General features: G+C 49.2%; 1 protein-coding gene across 2 annotated transcripts; it reads left to right on the top strand.

Annotated features, from left to right (window-relative positions):
* Positions 1–410: 410 nt before the first annotated feature.
* Positions 411–14935, top strand: gopc (golgi-associated PDZ and coiled-coil motif containing). Of its 2 annotated transcripts, XM_038270525.1 has the most exons (9): positions 411–862; positions 3712–3876; positions 4211–4234; positions 4866–5041; positions 5365–5530; positions 5609–5704; positions 10743–10907; positions 11009–11177; positions 14088–14935. In XM_038270525.1, the coding sequence occupies exons 1-9, from the start codon at positions 602–604 to the stop codon at positions 14201–14203; spliced, it is 1338 nt and encodes a 445-aa protein (XP_038126453.1). In that variant the 5' UTR covers positions 411–601; the 3' UTR covers positions 14204–14935. The 2 variants fall into 2 exon arrangements, with proteins under 2 accessions (XP_038126453.1, XP_038126454.1); XM_038270526.1 differs by lacking the exon at positions 4211–4234 and having other exon boundaries at positions 412–862.
* The last annotated feature ends 749 nt before the right edge of the window (positions 14936–15684 follow it).

The raw sequence follows: 15684 nt of genomic DNA, 5'->3' as shown, positions 1-15684 counted from the left end.
TGGAGTACCCGGAGAGAACCCATACATGCTCTGGGAGAACATGCAGACTCCCTGTAGAAAGACCCCGGGCTGGGAATCGAACCCAGAACCTTCTAGCTGCAATGCGATCATACCGATCATACTACAGCTCTTAGTTTAGAAAAAAAAAAGTTCAAATCTATTTTTTCACTCTTCAAATAGGTCTATAACCAGCAAAGCTGCTCTATGTAGCGCTATAACACTTACAGCACTGTTAAAAGACCACATCTTAGTCATAATACAGAGGAAAAAATTTACATTTAGTTTTTAGTCATTTTAAACCCTTCAAACAGGTCTACAGCGCCTCTGTTTTACATTCCTGTGTTGTTTATTTGTTGCTGTTCAATAAAGGTTTGTATTGTCTGAAGTCTGAAGTAATCGACTCAGATCGAATCGATCGCCTGTTCCAGGACTTCCGGGTTACGTCCTACTTCCTTCCCGATGGAAACAGTCCGTCAGGCGTCTGGGAATCTAGCAGTGATCCCCTGTGAGGAGTAGCTGGATCACCTGAAGGCTTCCAAGCACCTCTCGGCTCCATCAGAGCGCTAACCACAGTTAGCTGCTGGCCTAACTTCCTGCCACCATGTCCGCCTCCGCTGGCTGCTCCCCGGCGGCCCACAGCTCGGGCCTCGGTCCCGGTATGTCCATGTTCCGATGGCTGGAGGTCTTAGAGAAGGAGTTCGACAAGGCGTTTGTGGACGTGGACCTTTTGCTGGGAGAAATAGACCCGGATCAAGTAGATATCACCTACGAAGGAAGGCAGAAGATGACCAGCCTGAGCTCCTGCTTTGCTCAGCTCTGCCATAAAAGCCAGACGGTGTTTCAGCTCAACCACAAGCTGGAGGTGAGTCCCCCCGCCCCGGCCCTTAGGGGCCCAGATAGTCTGTTAGGGGCCCAGATAGTCTGTTAGGGGCCCAGATAGGCTGTTAGGGGCCCCGATTAACTGTTAGGGGCTCAGATAGGCTGTTAGGGGCCCCGATTAACTGTTAGGGGCCCAGATAGTCTGTTAGGGGCCCAGATAGGCTGTTAGGGGGCCCGATAGGCTGTTAGGGGGCCCGATAGGCTGTTAGGGGCCCCGATAGGCTGTTAGGGGCCCAGATAGGATGTTAGGGGCCCCGATTGGCTGTTAGTGGCCCCGATTAACTGTTAGGGGCTCAGATTGGCTGGAGGTGAATCCCCCTGCCCCGATCCCTAGGGGCCCAGATTAGCTGGAGGGGAGTCCACCCGCTCCGGCCCCTAGGGGCCCAGGTTGGCTGTTAGGGTCCCAGATTAGCTGTAAGGGCCCAGATTAACTGTTAGGGGCCCAGATTGGCTGGAGGTGAGTCCCCCCGCCCTGTTCCCTAGGGGTCCAGACAGGCTGTTAGGGGTCCAGATAGGCTGTTAGGGGTCCAGACAGACTGTTAGGGGTCCGGACAGGCTGTTAGGGGCCCAGACAGGCTGTTAGGGGCCCAGACAGGCTGTTAGGGGCCCAGACAGGCTATTAGGGGCCCAGATAGGCTGTTAGGGGCCCAGATAGGCTGTTAGGGGCCCAGATAGGCTGTTAGGGGCCCAGATTAGCTGTTAGGGGCCCAGATTAGCTGTTAGGGGCCCAGATTAGCGGAGATGACAGCCGGTCAAACAGGTTCCTGTCTCTGTTTCAAACGTTTGCATTAGAAATTAGTGGGGAGATCAAATCTGACAGGTCTTTGTGTTAATGTGGGAGCAGATTTAATCTGGATTAGGAAAGGGTTAACAAGAGGAATTATCTGAAATATCAAGTCAGTACAGACATGGGGCTCCGTTACTATGGCAACTGAGGCAGTGAATGCAGCTGGGAACCGCCTGTGAAAGTGGAGCTCCTTCCATCATCAGATAGATCTGCACTCTGCAGCACCTGGATCTAGATATCCTCTAGATATCCAGGTGCTGAGTGACTGCCTTTTTATTCTGTTTTTATTAATACTTTTACTATTTTTCAAGGCTCCACTTTTTAAAACATGAAATTGTCCAGTGAGCTGTTTCCAAACGAAATTTCTTTTTGTTTTACACTTGTGTAAACTAAACGAGATATAGAATCTGTCTAAAGTCTAAACCCTTTACCCTTATTATGGATGGAAGTATGCATTCAGGAAGAGGGAGGGAGGGAGGAAGAAAGCAGGAATTAAAGAAATCAGCCTGTGGCTATGTCCTGCAAAGCAGGAGGGAAAATCATCCATGGCAGATGAGGATGTCAGAAGGTCCCTATGCTAACTGAAGTATCATAGGAAGCATCCTGCTTCCTTGTCCCAGCTCCTTCCTCACCGCAGCTCCGTTCACAAACACCTAATGATGCCGTTTGCTGAGGAGGAGCTGTCTGTACTGGTCGGAGGTTTTCAGATGAATGTAAGGGACAGAAAGGCTGATGGGGCTGCTGCTGGTGTTACTGAAAGAGGAAAATGACAGAAGAAAAGTACATTTCTAAGATTATAACCTTTTGTCTTTTTTGGCTCCAAGCTTCAGTCTTACCCAGTAAGTTGGAAATAAAAGTAATTTGTTGGACTCTGAGTAGAATCTCCATTCAATTCTGTGTATTTATAAACGGATTAAATATTTCAGTCTAGGTTTAATTCAAATCAGTTCAGTTTATTTCTATAGCACCAATTCACATCACTTCATCTCAAGGCATTTTACAGTTCATCATGTCATCCAGTCAGACTGATTCTATCTAAGGAAAACCAGTTGATTGCATCGACTCATTGACTCAAAGGCAATCCCTCACACTAAGCATGCTTGTTGCAACAGTGGAGAGGAAAACTCCCTTTTAACAGGAAGAACCTCAACCACAATCACACTCTGTGTGAGCGGCCATTTGTCGAGGCCGGCTGGGGTTCAAAGAGACAGAAGCAGACATACAGTAAGAAGCAGAGTAAAAAAAGGCTATTGTAAACCAGCTCCACAGGTGGCGGCGTCCAGGAAACACACAACCAGGCAGATGAGCTCTGAGCCAGCTCCCATGTCAGAGGATGAAGAGAGCACATCTAGTCAGTCACAGTGAGAGAAAGAGGACTACATTGAAAAACAGGGCAATCTCGAACATCTATAAACAAAGGTGTTGATGGCAGCAGCACAGCTGATATTTCTCTCCAGGATGGAGTCACAGCCAAACAGGAACAGACCAGATGAAGCTACTATGAGAAAAAGCAGAGAGAGCAGAACGTTAGAGATTGAACTAACAGATTCTGCAGAGTGGGAGAATAGAGATAGAATGAAGCAGGGAATAGGGTCCCTAAGTCCTCCAGCAGTCTAAGCCTATAGCAGCATAACAGGCTCAGGTTAGCTCTCTACTTTGGATGTGGTATTAAAAAGATGGAGCCAAGGAGAACTCAAACTAGACTAAAATGGGAAAGAGGTATCTGACCAAATAATCACTAAAATTGTTTTCATTTCCATCATCAGTCTTCAGGCTTACACTTATTTAACATCTTATCAGAATTCATGCTGGTTAATTGCATTTATTTTGAAAATAAAACAGTTTGACAATGAAGGTGACGGTGTACTAATTCATCCTATCAGCAGCTGGCTGCCATCCCATTCCCCTGGTTGTAATGCCAACTCTATTAACCGTTTACCTTACATTTCTGAACTCCTGATTGGGTTTGTGTTTTGGTTTGTCAGGGGTCAGGGGTCACAGCTCTGCTCTGACTCTCTTCTTTCTCCTCCGACTTTCTGATCCAGGCCCAGCTAGTCGACCTGCGCTCTGAGTTGACTGAAGCTAAATCTGAGCGGGTGGTGGTGGAGAAGGAGGTGCATGACCTGCTCCTGCAGCTTCACGCCCTGCAGCTCCAGCTGAGTGCCAAGCAGGGTCAGGCTGAGGACTCTGACACCATCAAAGAGCGGCTGGTAGGTGACCCAGAAGGTTGGCTTTCTGTCACGTCTCTCACAGTAGGGTGGGCGGGTCCATCCCACAGCAGCAGGCTAACACTACCAGTCGAGGTGGAACCAGCCTAAATTCAGCCAATCAGTGGTTTCTTTCCATTAAAGTCATCATGACTTCAGAGCCAAGCTGATGGCAGTGAATTGATGATAGATTCAGGAAATGAGAGTCCTGAATGGTTGTTGGTGAAGAAACTGATAGACTCTGAGCTCCACCTTCTGCTCTATCTGTCATCTCCAACGTAGCAGAGCAGCCTCTAACCTCCACCTTCTCTGTCCTTCTCTTTCCTCTGCATCAAAGCTTGCTACCACTTTGGAAGACATGGTAAGTTTTGTTTGTTGTTGTTGCTTTGATTTGACCCTGAAATGCTCCAGGACCAGTTAAAGCTTTTCCACCTGCTGGGCTGGAAGTTCTGTTCTGTTCTCTGGGTCTGTCAGGTCCCAGAGAACGAGGACTGATCTCTGAAATCTTTTCCTAGTCAACCGGTTGATGGAGGCTCTTCCTGCTCCATCAGCTGTTTGGTTTGAGGAGATCAGACACACAGAAACCAGGAGGGTTGGAGTTTGGCTCCAATAATCTTTTATAAACCAGATCTGGGTCGTCTCTATAAACCGGGTCCTCATTATAAATCAGAACCAGCTAGTCTTTATAAACTGTGTTGTCTTTATGAACTGGAACTGGGTCGTCTTTAAGAACCAGAACTGGGTCATCTTTCTAAAACGGAACCGGCACGTCGTCGACTCTATAAACCTGACCCGGTCCTCATTATAAATCATAAAGCAGGTCATCTCTATGAACCGGATCTGGGTTGTCTTTACGAGCCGTAACCGGGTCATCTCTATAAACCAGAACTATGACCTGGACGACTGAGAACCTTCACCAGCAAATCAGAACTGGTCATCTATATAAACTGGGTCGTCTTTCTCCCAGTCTAACCAGGCTTTCTCTGTCACAGGAACAGGAACTGGAGGCCAGTAAGAAGGAGAAGCTGACCGAGGCCAGACTGGAGGCAGAGGTGCGGCTCTTTAAGAAGGAAAATGAGGCCCTCCGCAGGCACATTGCAGTACTGCAGGCTGAGGTGTACGGCGCCAGACTAGCTGCTAAATACCTGGACAAGGAGCTGGCTGGCAGGTAAGGGTGAGTGCTTGGTACTGATCCAGAAGGCCTAACAGGAGGCTCTGGGTTCTGCTTCAGGTTTTCTCCTGGAGAGCTGAAATCTTGAACATCATCGCTTCCTTCTGAGGTGTTTGTAGCTGTGACGGCCCACCAAAGGCAGCTCATTTCTGAAGCTGGTTCTGTGGACCATCGTCACCCATAATCCGAATGTTACTAGTCCGTCTCCATGGAGCCCAGCACTGCTGTAGCTGTAGATGTTGATATCTTCCTTTTTCCAGGTTTGCTATGCCTCCAATTAGTGGACAATAAAGTGGGGAATGATGTGGTCTCCTTTTCAGGGTGCAGCAGATCCAGTTACTGGGTCGAGATATGAAGGGACCCGCCCATGATAAGCTGTGGAATCAGCTGGAGGCAGAGATCCACCTCCACCGCCATAAAACGGTCATCCGGGCATGCCGAGGACGCAGTGACCCAAAGAAGCCGCTGCCCTCCCCAGTGGGACATGTAGGTTTGACAGACGCCAGCACGTCCTCCGTTCCTCCTGACCGTGGGGTCACTGAAACTTACCTTCTTAAATCCCAGGAGCCAGATTCTCTGAAGAAGAGCCAAGGGGTGGGCCCCATCAGGAAGGTGGTGCTCCTCAAAGAGGATCATGAAGGCCTGGGGATCTCCATCACTGTAAGTTGTGCTTCGTCTTCCTGTTGTGAGCGGATAACCTTACCATAGTTCTACACTTAGCCTTACCTTAGAAACCAGGATCTGCAGCATGAGGACCTGGTTCTTATGCCCAGTAGGCCTGTTCAGAGGGAGATGCAATTAAAGTCATACTGGAAGCACACATCTGGTGGAAGATGGAGTTTGAACAAGAGCAGTTCTAGTGTGGGAGCCCAGCGGGAAGCAGTCCGGACCACCAGTAGCAGGATGCTGGTCTTTAGAGCTCCTGGGAAGTCTTTGCAGAAAGAAATGAGTTAGCAGGATGAATATCAGGAGTGCTAACAGAACCCTGGGCCCTGCAGCCACATCTGAGCTGTGGGCAGTAACTGGAACTTGAATATCTCACTATTTCTGAGTGGCTTCTGTATGACTGAATATCAATCTGTTGTTAAAAGGAGCTCCAGGAATCCCTCCCTACATGTTCTCCTGAGAGCTTTATCCAAACTCAGAGCCTTTCATACAAAGTAACTGTTATTGAACGCTGTAGGCACTGGTTTAGAACGCTCTGAGTGGCTCTGTTATACAGGCTAACTGGTTTAGAACGCTCTGGGTGGCTCCGTCATATAGGCTAACTGGTTTAGAACGCTCTGAGTGGCTCTGTTATACAGGCTAACTGGTTTAGAACGCTCTGGGTGGCTCCGTCATACAGGCTAACTGTTTTAGAACGCTCTGGGTGGCTCTGTCATACAGGCTAACTGGTTAAGAAAGCTCTGGGTGGCTCTGTGATACAGGCTAACTGGTTTAGAACGCTCTGGGTGGCTCTGTCATACAGGCTAACTGGTTTAGAACGCTCTGGGTGGCTCTGTCATACAGGCTAACTGGTTTAGAACGCTCTGGGTGGCTCTGTCATACAGGCAAACTGGTTTAGAACGCTCTGGGTGGCTCTGTCATACAGGCTAACTGGTTTAGACGCTCTGGGTGGCTCTGTCATACAGGCTAACTGGTTAAGAACGCTCTGGGTGGCTCTGTGATACAGGCTAACTGGTTTAGAACGCTCTGGGTGGCTCTGTCATACAGGCTAACTGGTTTAGAACGCTCTGGGTGGCTCTGTCATACAGGCTAACTGGTTTAGAACGCTCTGGGTGGCTCTGTCATACAGGCAAACTGGTTTAGAACGCTCTGAGTGGCTCCGTGATACAGGCTAACTGGTTTAGAACGCTCTGGGTGGCTCTGTCATACAGGCTAACTGGTTTAGAACGCTCTGGGTGGCTCCGTCATACAGGCTAACTGGTTTAGAACGCTCTGGGTGGCTCTGTCATACAGGCTAACTGGTTTAGAACGCTCTGGGTGGCTCTGTCATACAGGCTAACTGGTGTAAAACGCTGTGGGTGGCTCTGTCATACAGGCTAACTGGTGTAGAACGCTCTGGGTGGCTCTGCCATAAAGGTTAACTGGTGTAGAACGCTGTGGGTGGCTCTGTCATAAAGGTTAACTGGTGTAGAACACTGTGGGTGGCTCTGTCATACAGGCTAACTGGTTTAGAACGCTCTGAGTGGCTCCGTGATACAGGCTAACTGGTTTAGAACGCTCTGGGTGGCTCTGTCATACAGGCTAACTGGTTTAGAACGCTCTGGGTGGCTCTGTCATACAGGCTAACTGGTTTAGAACGCTCTGGGTGGCTCTGTCATACAGGCTAACTGGTTTAGAACGCTCTGGGTGGCTCTGTCATACAGGCTAACTGGTTTAGAACGCTCTGAGTGGCTCCGTGATACAGGCTAACTGGTTTAGAACGCTCTGGGTGGCTCTGTCATACAGGCTAACTGGTTTAGAACGCTCTGAGTGGCTCCGTGATACAGGCTAACTGGTTTAGAACGCTCTGGGTGGCTCCGTCATACAGGCTAACTGGTTTAGAACGCTCTGGGTGGCTCTGTCATACAGGCTAACTGGTTTAGAACGCTCTGAGTGGTTCTGTCATACAGGCTATCTGGTTTAGAACGCTCTGGGTGGCTCTGTCATACAGGCTAACTGGTTTAGAACGCTCTGTGTGGCGCTTCATACAGGCTAACTGGTTTAGAATGCTCTGGGTGGCTCTGTCATACAGGCTAACTGGTTTAGCACGCTCTGGGTGGCTCCGTCATACAGGCTAACTGGTTTAGAACGCTCTGGGTGGCTCCGTCATACAGGCTAACTGGTTTAGAACCCTCTGGGTGGCTCTGTCATATAGGCTAACTGGTTTAGAACGCTCTGGGTGGCTCCGTCATACAGGCTAACTGGTTTAGAACCCTCTGGGTGGCTCTGTCATATAGGCTAACTGGTTTAGAACGCTCTGGGTGGCTCTGTCATACAGGCTAACTGGTTTAGAACGCTCTGGGTGGCTCTGTCATACGGGCTAACTGGTGTAGAATGCTCTGGGTGGCTCTGTCATACAGGCTAACTGGTTAAGAACGCTGTGTGTGGCTCTGTCATATAGGCTAACTGGTGTAGAATGCTCTGGGTGGCTCTGTCATACAGGCTAACTGGTTTAGAACGCTCTGGGTGGCTCTGTCATACAGGCTAACTGGTGTAGAATGCTGTGGGTGGCTCTGTCATACAGGCTAACTGGTGTAGAACGCTCTGGGTGGCTCTGTCATACAGGCTAACTGGTGTAGAACGCTGTGGGTGGCTCTGTCATACAGGCTAACTGGTGTAGAATGCTGTGGGGGGCTCTGTCATACAGGCTAACTGGTGTAGAACGCTGTGGGTGGCTCTGTCATACAGGCTAACTGGTGTAGAATGCTGTGGGGGGCTCTGTCATACAGGCTAACTGGTGTAGAACGCTGTGGGTGGCTCTGTCATACAGGCTAACTTTTGTAGAACGCTCTGGGTTGCTCTGATATAAAGGCTAACTGGTGTAGAACGCTGTGGGTGGCTCTGTCATACAGGCTAACTGGTTTAGAACGCTGTGGGTCGCTCTGTCATACAGGCTAACTGGTTAAGAACACTGTGGGTGGCTCTGTCATACAGGCTAACTGGTTTAGAAAGCTCTGTGTGGCTCTGTCATTCAGGCTAACTGGTGTAGAATGCTCTGGGTGGCTCTGTCATACAGGCTAACTGGTGTAGAACGCTCTGGGTGGCTCTGTCATACAGGCTAACTGGTGTAGAACGCTCTGGGTGGCTCTGTCATACAGGCTAACTGGTTAAGAACGTTGTGGGTGGCTCTGTCATACAGGCTAACTGGTGTAGAATGCTCTGGGTGGCTCTGTCATACAGGCTAACTGGTTTAGAACACTCTGGGTGGCTCTGTCATACAGGCTAACTGGTGTAGAATGCTGTGGGTGGCTCTGTCATACAGGCTAACTGGTGTAGAACGCTGTGGGTGGCTCTGTCATACAGGCTAACTTTTGTAGAACGCTCTGGGTGGCTCTGTCATAAAGGCTAACTGGTGTAGAACGCTGTGGGTGGCTCTGTCATACAGGCTAACTGGTTAAGAACGCTGTGGGTCGCTCTGTCATACAGGCTAACTGGTTAAGAACGCTGTGGGTGGCTCTGTCATACAGGCTAACTGGTTAAGAACGCTGTGGGTCGCTCTGTCATACAGGCTAACTGGTTAAGAACGCTGTGGGTGGCTCTGTCATACAGGCTAACTGGTTTAGAAAGCTCCGTGTGGCTCTGTCATACAGGCTAACTGGTGTAGAACGCTCTGGGTTGCTCTGATATAAAGGCTAACTGGTGTAGAACACTGTGGGTGGCTCTGTCATACAGGCTAACTGGTTAAGAACGCTGTGGGTCGCTCTGTCATACAGGCTAACTGGTTAAGAACGCTGTGGGTGGCTCTGTCATACAGGCTAACTGGTGTAGAACGCTGTGGGTGGCTCTGTCATACAGGCTAACTGGTGTAGAACGCTGTGGGTGGCTCTGTCATACAGGCTAACCTTTGTAGAACGCTGTGGGTGGCTCTGTCATAAAGGCTAACTGGTGTAGAACGCTGTGGGTGGCTCTGTCATACAGGCTAACTGGTTAAGAACGCTGTGGGTGGCTCTGTCATACAGGCTAACTGGTTAAGAACGCTGTGGGTGGCTCTGTCATACAGGCTAACTGGTTAAGAACGCTGTGGGTGGCTCTGTCATACAGGCTAATTGGTGTAGAACGCTGTGGGTGGCTCTGTCATACAGGCTAACTGGTTAAGAACGCTGTGGGTGGCTCTGTCATACAGGCTAACTGGTTAAGAACGCTGTGGGTGGCTCTGTCATACAGGCTAACTGGTTTAGAAAGCTCTGTGTGGCTCTGTCATATAGGCTAACTGGTGTAGAACGCTCTGGGTGGCTCTGTCATAAAGGCTAACTGGTTTAGAAAGCTCTGTGTGGCTCTGTCATACAGGCTAACTTTTGTAGAACGCTCTGGGTGGCTCTGTCATAAAGGCTAACTGGTGTAGGACGCTGTGGGTGGCTCTGTCATACAGGCTAACTGGTTAAGAACGCTGTGGGTCGCTCTGTCATACAGGCTAACTGGTTTAGAAAGCTCTGTGTGGCTCTGTCATACAGGCTAACTTTTGTAGAACGCTCTGGGTGGCTCTGTCATAAAGGCTAACTGGTGTAGGACGCTGTGGGTGGCTCTGTCATACAGGCTAACTGGTTAAGAACGCTGTGGGTCGCTCTGTCATACAGGCTAACTGGTTAAGAACGCTGTGGGTGGCTCTGTCATACAGGCTAACTGGTTTAGAAAGCTCTGTGTGGCTCTGTCATACAGGCTAACTGGTGTAGAACGCTGTGGGTGGCTCTGTCATACAGGCTAACTGGTGTAGAACGCTGTGGGTGGCTCTGTCATACAGGCTAACTGGTGTAGAACGCTGTGGGTGGCTCTGTCATACAGGCTAACTGGTGTAGAACGCTGTGGGTGGCTCTGTCATACAGGCTAACTGGTTTTCATTTTGAAATGCTCATCTATAGTATTGAAATCTATTCAGTAAAGTTTATATTAATTTCACAGGGCTTTAGAACCATGAATAGATCAAAATATGAAGTGTATTAATTGCAATTAACAGAGTCCCATTCTAACCGCATAATAATTTGTGTTATGTGTTCAGGGTGGGAAGGAGCACGGCGTTCCCATCCTGATCTCAGAGATCCATCCCAACCAGCCTGCAGACAGATGTGGAGGTCTTCATGTGGGAGATGCTATCCTTGCTGTCAACAGCATCAATCTGCGAGACGCCAAGCACAAGGAGGCAGTCACCATCCTCTCTCAACAGGTAACATAACCATTCTGTTGGCTGGATCTGCTCGATCTCTGGGATCAGCTCTTCCATGCTGGAGCAGCTCCTTTATCTAACATGCTGCCTTTGTATATCAGCGAGGACAAATAGAGTTCGAGGTGGTGTACGTGGCCCCTGAGGTGGACAGTGATGACGAGAACGTGGAGTATGAAGATGACAGCGGCCACCGGTACCGACTTTATCTCGACGAACTTGAGGACAGCGCCACAACATCGACCACTAACAAGTGCTCAGCAGCACTTCAGGGTAGGACAAAGACTAGTATGTATGTTGCCATGTTTGTGTTTATTTGTGGGGACAATTTCCCAGAGATATGCTCCATTTTGACATGGGGTACAAAGGACAGGTCGCCATGGGGTACAAAGGACAGGTCACCATGAGGTACAAACAAAGGACAGGTCGCTGTCGCCATAGGGTACAAAGGACAGGTCACCATGAGGTACAAAGTGGTACGAAGGACAGGTTGCCATGGGGTAGAAAGGGGTACGAAGGACAGGTTGCCATGGGGTAAGAAGGACAGGTCGACATGAGGTACAAAGGACAGGTCGACATGAGGTACGAAGGACAGGTCGCCATGGGGTACAAAGGACAGGTCGCCATGAGGTACAAAGGACAGGTCACCATGAGGTACAAAGGACAGCTCGCCATGAGGTACAAAGGACAGCTCGCCATGAGGTACAAAGGACAGCTCGCCATGAGGTACAAAGGACAGGTCACCATGAGGTACAAAGGACAGCTCGCCATGAGGTACAAAGGGGTACGAAGGACAGGTCGCCATGGGGTACAAAGGACAGGTCGCCATGAGGTACAAAGGACAGGTCGCCATGAGATTCGAAGGACAGGTCGCCATGGGGTAAGAAGGACGGGTCGCCATGAGGTACAAAGGACAGGTCACCATGGGTTACAAAGGACAGGTTACCATGAGGTACAAAGGGGTAGGAAGGACAGGTCGCCATGGGATACAAAGGGGTACGAAGGACAGGTCGCCATGGAGTACAAAGGGGTACGAAAGACAGGTCGTCACGGGGTACAAAGGGGTACGAAGGACAGGTCGTCACGGGGTACAAAGGGGTACGAAGGACAGGTCGTCACAGGGTACAAAGGGGTACGAAGGACAGGTCGTCATGGGGTACAAAGGACAGGTCGCCATGAGGTACAAAGGACAGGTCGCCATGAGATTCGAAAGACAGGTCGCCATGGGGTAAGAAGGACGGGTCGCCATGAGGTACAAAGGACAGGTCACCATGAGGTACAAAGGGGTAGGAAGGACAGGTCGCCATGGGATACAAAGGGGTACGAAGGACAGGTCGCCATGGAGTACAAAGGGGTACGAAAGATAGGTCGTCATGGGGTACAAAGGGGTATGAAGGACAGGTTGTCACGGGGTACAAAGGGGTACGAATGACAGGTCATCACGGGGTACAAAAGGGTACGAAGGACAGGTCGTCACGGGGTACAAAGGGGTACGAAGGACAGGTCGCCATGGGGTAAGAAGGACGGGTTGCAATGGGATACGAAGGACCGGTTGCCATGGGATACGAAGGACCGGTTGCCATGGGGTACGAAGGACAGGTCGCCATAAGGTACGAAGGACGGGTCGCCCCGGAGACCAAGGTTAGGTCGCCCCGGGGACCCAAGGACAGGTCGCCCCGGGGACCCAAGGACTGGTGGCCATGGGATACGAAGGACAGGTCGCCATAAGGTATGAAGGACAGATCGCCCCGGAGACCAAGGACAGGTCGCCATGGGGTAAGAAGGACAGGTCGCCATGGGATATGAAGGACCGGTTGCCATGGGGTACGAAGGACAGGTCGCCATAAGGTACGAAGGACAGGTCGCCCCGAGGATCCAAGGACAGGTCGCCCCGAGGACCCAAGGACAGGTCGCCCCGGGGACCCAAGGACTGGTGGCCACGGGGACCGAAGGACTGGTGGCCACGGGGACCGAAGGACTGGTGGCCACGGGGACCGAAGGACTGGTGGCCACGGGGACCAAAGGACTGGTATCCCCGTGGACCAAGGCCTAGTTGCTATGGGGATATATTATCCTCATGAGGATAACGTTAAAGTGCTCAGGAGAGCTACCATCCAGCTGTCACTGATCAGATGTTTTTTAATTGGGAAGCTGTGATTCTGTTAAGCTCGATTGGTAGCAGAGTTCGGAACCGCGGTTCTAAAAGAACCAGACCAGTAGGAATGGGCCGTCTGGAACATAAGGAACCATAAGCTACATTAATAAAGATCATTTTGTCCTCAGAGCCCTAAAATAACACTGGAAGGCTCTAAAGTCCAGGTGAACTACCAGGAGTTTGGAACTTTAGTGAAACCAAATAAACAAGTCTGAGAAGTGACATTATTCAAAAGAAGCAAACAGGGAAAAGCCCTCGTTATGAATGAGAGTAAAGCTGACATGGTGCATCTGTCCGTCAGCGCTGTTAGCTTTTTCATTCAGGAAGCAGCAGCAGAACGTCTCTGTGCTTTCACAGCACTTTGTTATAAAACAACTGAATGATATAGATGATTATTGAAGTTATTCAATGAGGATCTTTAGAAAAAAGCTTTTTAATGTTGCTAAGTAAGCTGCTTCAACTTTTCTAGATCTCAGCGGCTCTGGATTTATTTCATTTTAATAGAATGTTGTCCTGATCGGTCTGATAACTGACAGAAAAAACAAGCCTTTCTGTAAATTGGCTTATAGAAACACTTCTGTTTATAGAAATTAATAGTAAAAGCATTCTGTTTGAGTGATGTCCCTCCATTAGACTGGTTCTGATATTTTACTCTGGAAAATGAGTGGTGAAAGTAGTGAGGATTTATGCTGATATATTGGGTCGGTATTGGTACCGGTCGATACTTAAAGCTGACTGTATCAGAAATGAACAAGTTCTATGAAACGCTCCCAGAAATAAGCTCTAGAACACAAACATGACAAATAAAGAAAGGGTTGGGTGCGTTTACAGAAGGTGCAGGTCAGCATGTCAGCTTTTAGGTTGTAGCCTCCATCAGCGGGTCGCAGGTGGATGGGTTGGTTAAAACGGACCCACAATGCCGGTTTCCTGGGCTGTTATGAAAGAGGAGGGTTTTCTCTGGGTTCTTCTGGATCCGATGTCCAGCTCTCTATTCTCTGTTCTTAACAGATCTTCCTTCTGTCCTTCAGATCTGGAAAAGATGTCGCTGAGCAACGGTCCGGAGAATGGAAATCCTGGGATGGCGACTCAGATGGACCCACAGGCAGCTGCTTCAGCGCCGCCAGAGAGCCGCTCCTCCTCATAAAGGCCCACTGGACCTGTAGAGCTTTGGACAAGAACAGAAGCCATTCTGGGACAATCTGAGGGGGGGATGGGGGTCTGCTCAGTTCCTCTGGTGAAGGCCAGCGTGTTCTTCTGGATCCTGGGGGGTAGTGGGGGGCGGGGCCTCTTCCAGGCTGCTGACTGAACTTTGATGCAGTTTTTTTCTTGCCTTCTTGGCTTTTCTTGACTTTTTAAAGTAAATAATCATAAAGGAAGCATGATGCAGATTAGAGTCTCTGACAACCTCACTGAGCGTCCGTCTGTCCTAAACGTCCTTTTCTCTCCAGCGTCCATCTGTCCTAAATGTTCGTCTGTCTTAAACATCTGTCTGTCCTAAATGTCGATCTGTCCTAAACCTCCTTCTGTCTTGAACATCTGTCTGTTCTAAATGTCCATCTGTCCCGAGCGTCCGTCTGTCCTGAACGTCCATCTGTCTTAAACATCTGTCTGTCCTAAATGTCTGTCTGCGTCCGTCTGACAGGGTGTCACCGTATCACAGCTCACAGACGTGTTCACATCCACATCCTGTTAGTAGTAGACGTAGAAGGCCGTCTTTCTGCTGACGTCGGGCCCTCATGAGGCCCCTCTATGGGTCTGTGGACCCCGTCCCAAAGGAAGCATCCCACCTCCTTCTCTGCTCTGTATTCTGCCAGTCTTTTTATTATCTGCCTGCTTGTTTAGACTAAAATAAACAATTTATTTGTCAGAACTCTAACAGCCTAACAGTATTTTGTCACTTTATTGTTTTGACTCTTTAAAAAGGATGAGGCTGTTCTTCAAGCATTTAGGGAAAGTTTGTCTCACTGGTTTGCTTTCATTTAAAGGAGAAGTTCGCTCATATTCAGAATTCAAACTTCTGAAAGTACTTTAAATCTGAAATGATTCCATCCTGTTCAATAAATGATCAGTGTTTTTAATTCAGAGTAATTTTCATGTGAACGTGCTTTACTGGAGGCATCCATGTTTGTCAAAGAACACTACTGCCACCTACTGGTTAGTGACGTCACGGTGCGGTATCGGCTGTTGATCAAGTCCCAGTGCTGTATCTGGTGTTTGTCACAACGCGCTATTATCCAAGTCATCTTGAAAACATTCTTCTTCCAAATGTTGGCTACATATTACGGGTTTTTTCTCTGGCCAGAAGTTCGATGGCAAATCCTCCCTCTTCAAGTTGGCGATCCAACGACCAACCCGTCCGTGGAGGATCAGGAATCAGAAAGGTGGAATAACTCTTTTTTTTTCTATTTTACCCGATGTATTCCAGCATCCAGCTGCCATGCACGTGGGCATTGTCAGTTTCACTATAGCTCTGGTGAATTTCAATGGTGAAGTCCTCTGGAAATCTTCAATAATTGTTGTTGATTGCAGATGTGTCTAGTAGTTCCCATTGATTTAGCTTGTAAAGCGGGGAGAATGGCGCTAGGCTTACCGCACCGTGACGTCACTGCTGGAAGATGGCAGGAG

Source organism: Cyprinodon tularosa, unplaced genomic scaffold, assembly GCF_016077235.1.
Source record: "Cyprinodon tularosa strain WSP-4 unplaced genomic scaffold, ASM1607723v1 ctg764, whole genome shotgun sequence".
Taxonomy (NCBI): Eukaryota; Metazoa; Chordata; class Actinopteri; order Cyprinodontiformes; family Cyprinodontidae; genus Cyprinodon; species Cyprinodon tularosa.
This window is presented reverse-complemented; position numbering and strand designations above follow the sequence as displayed.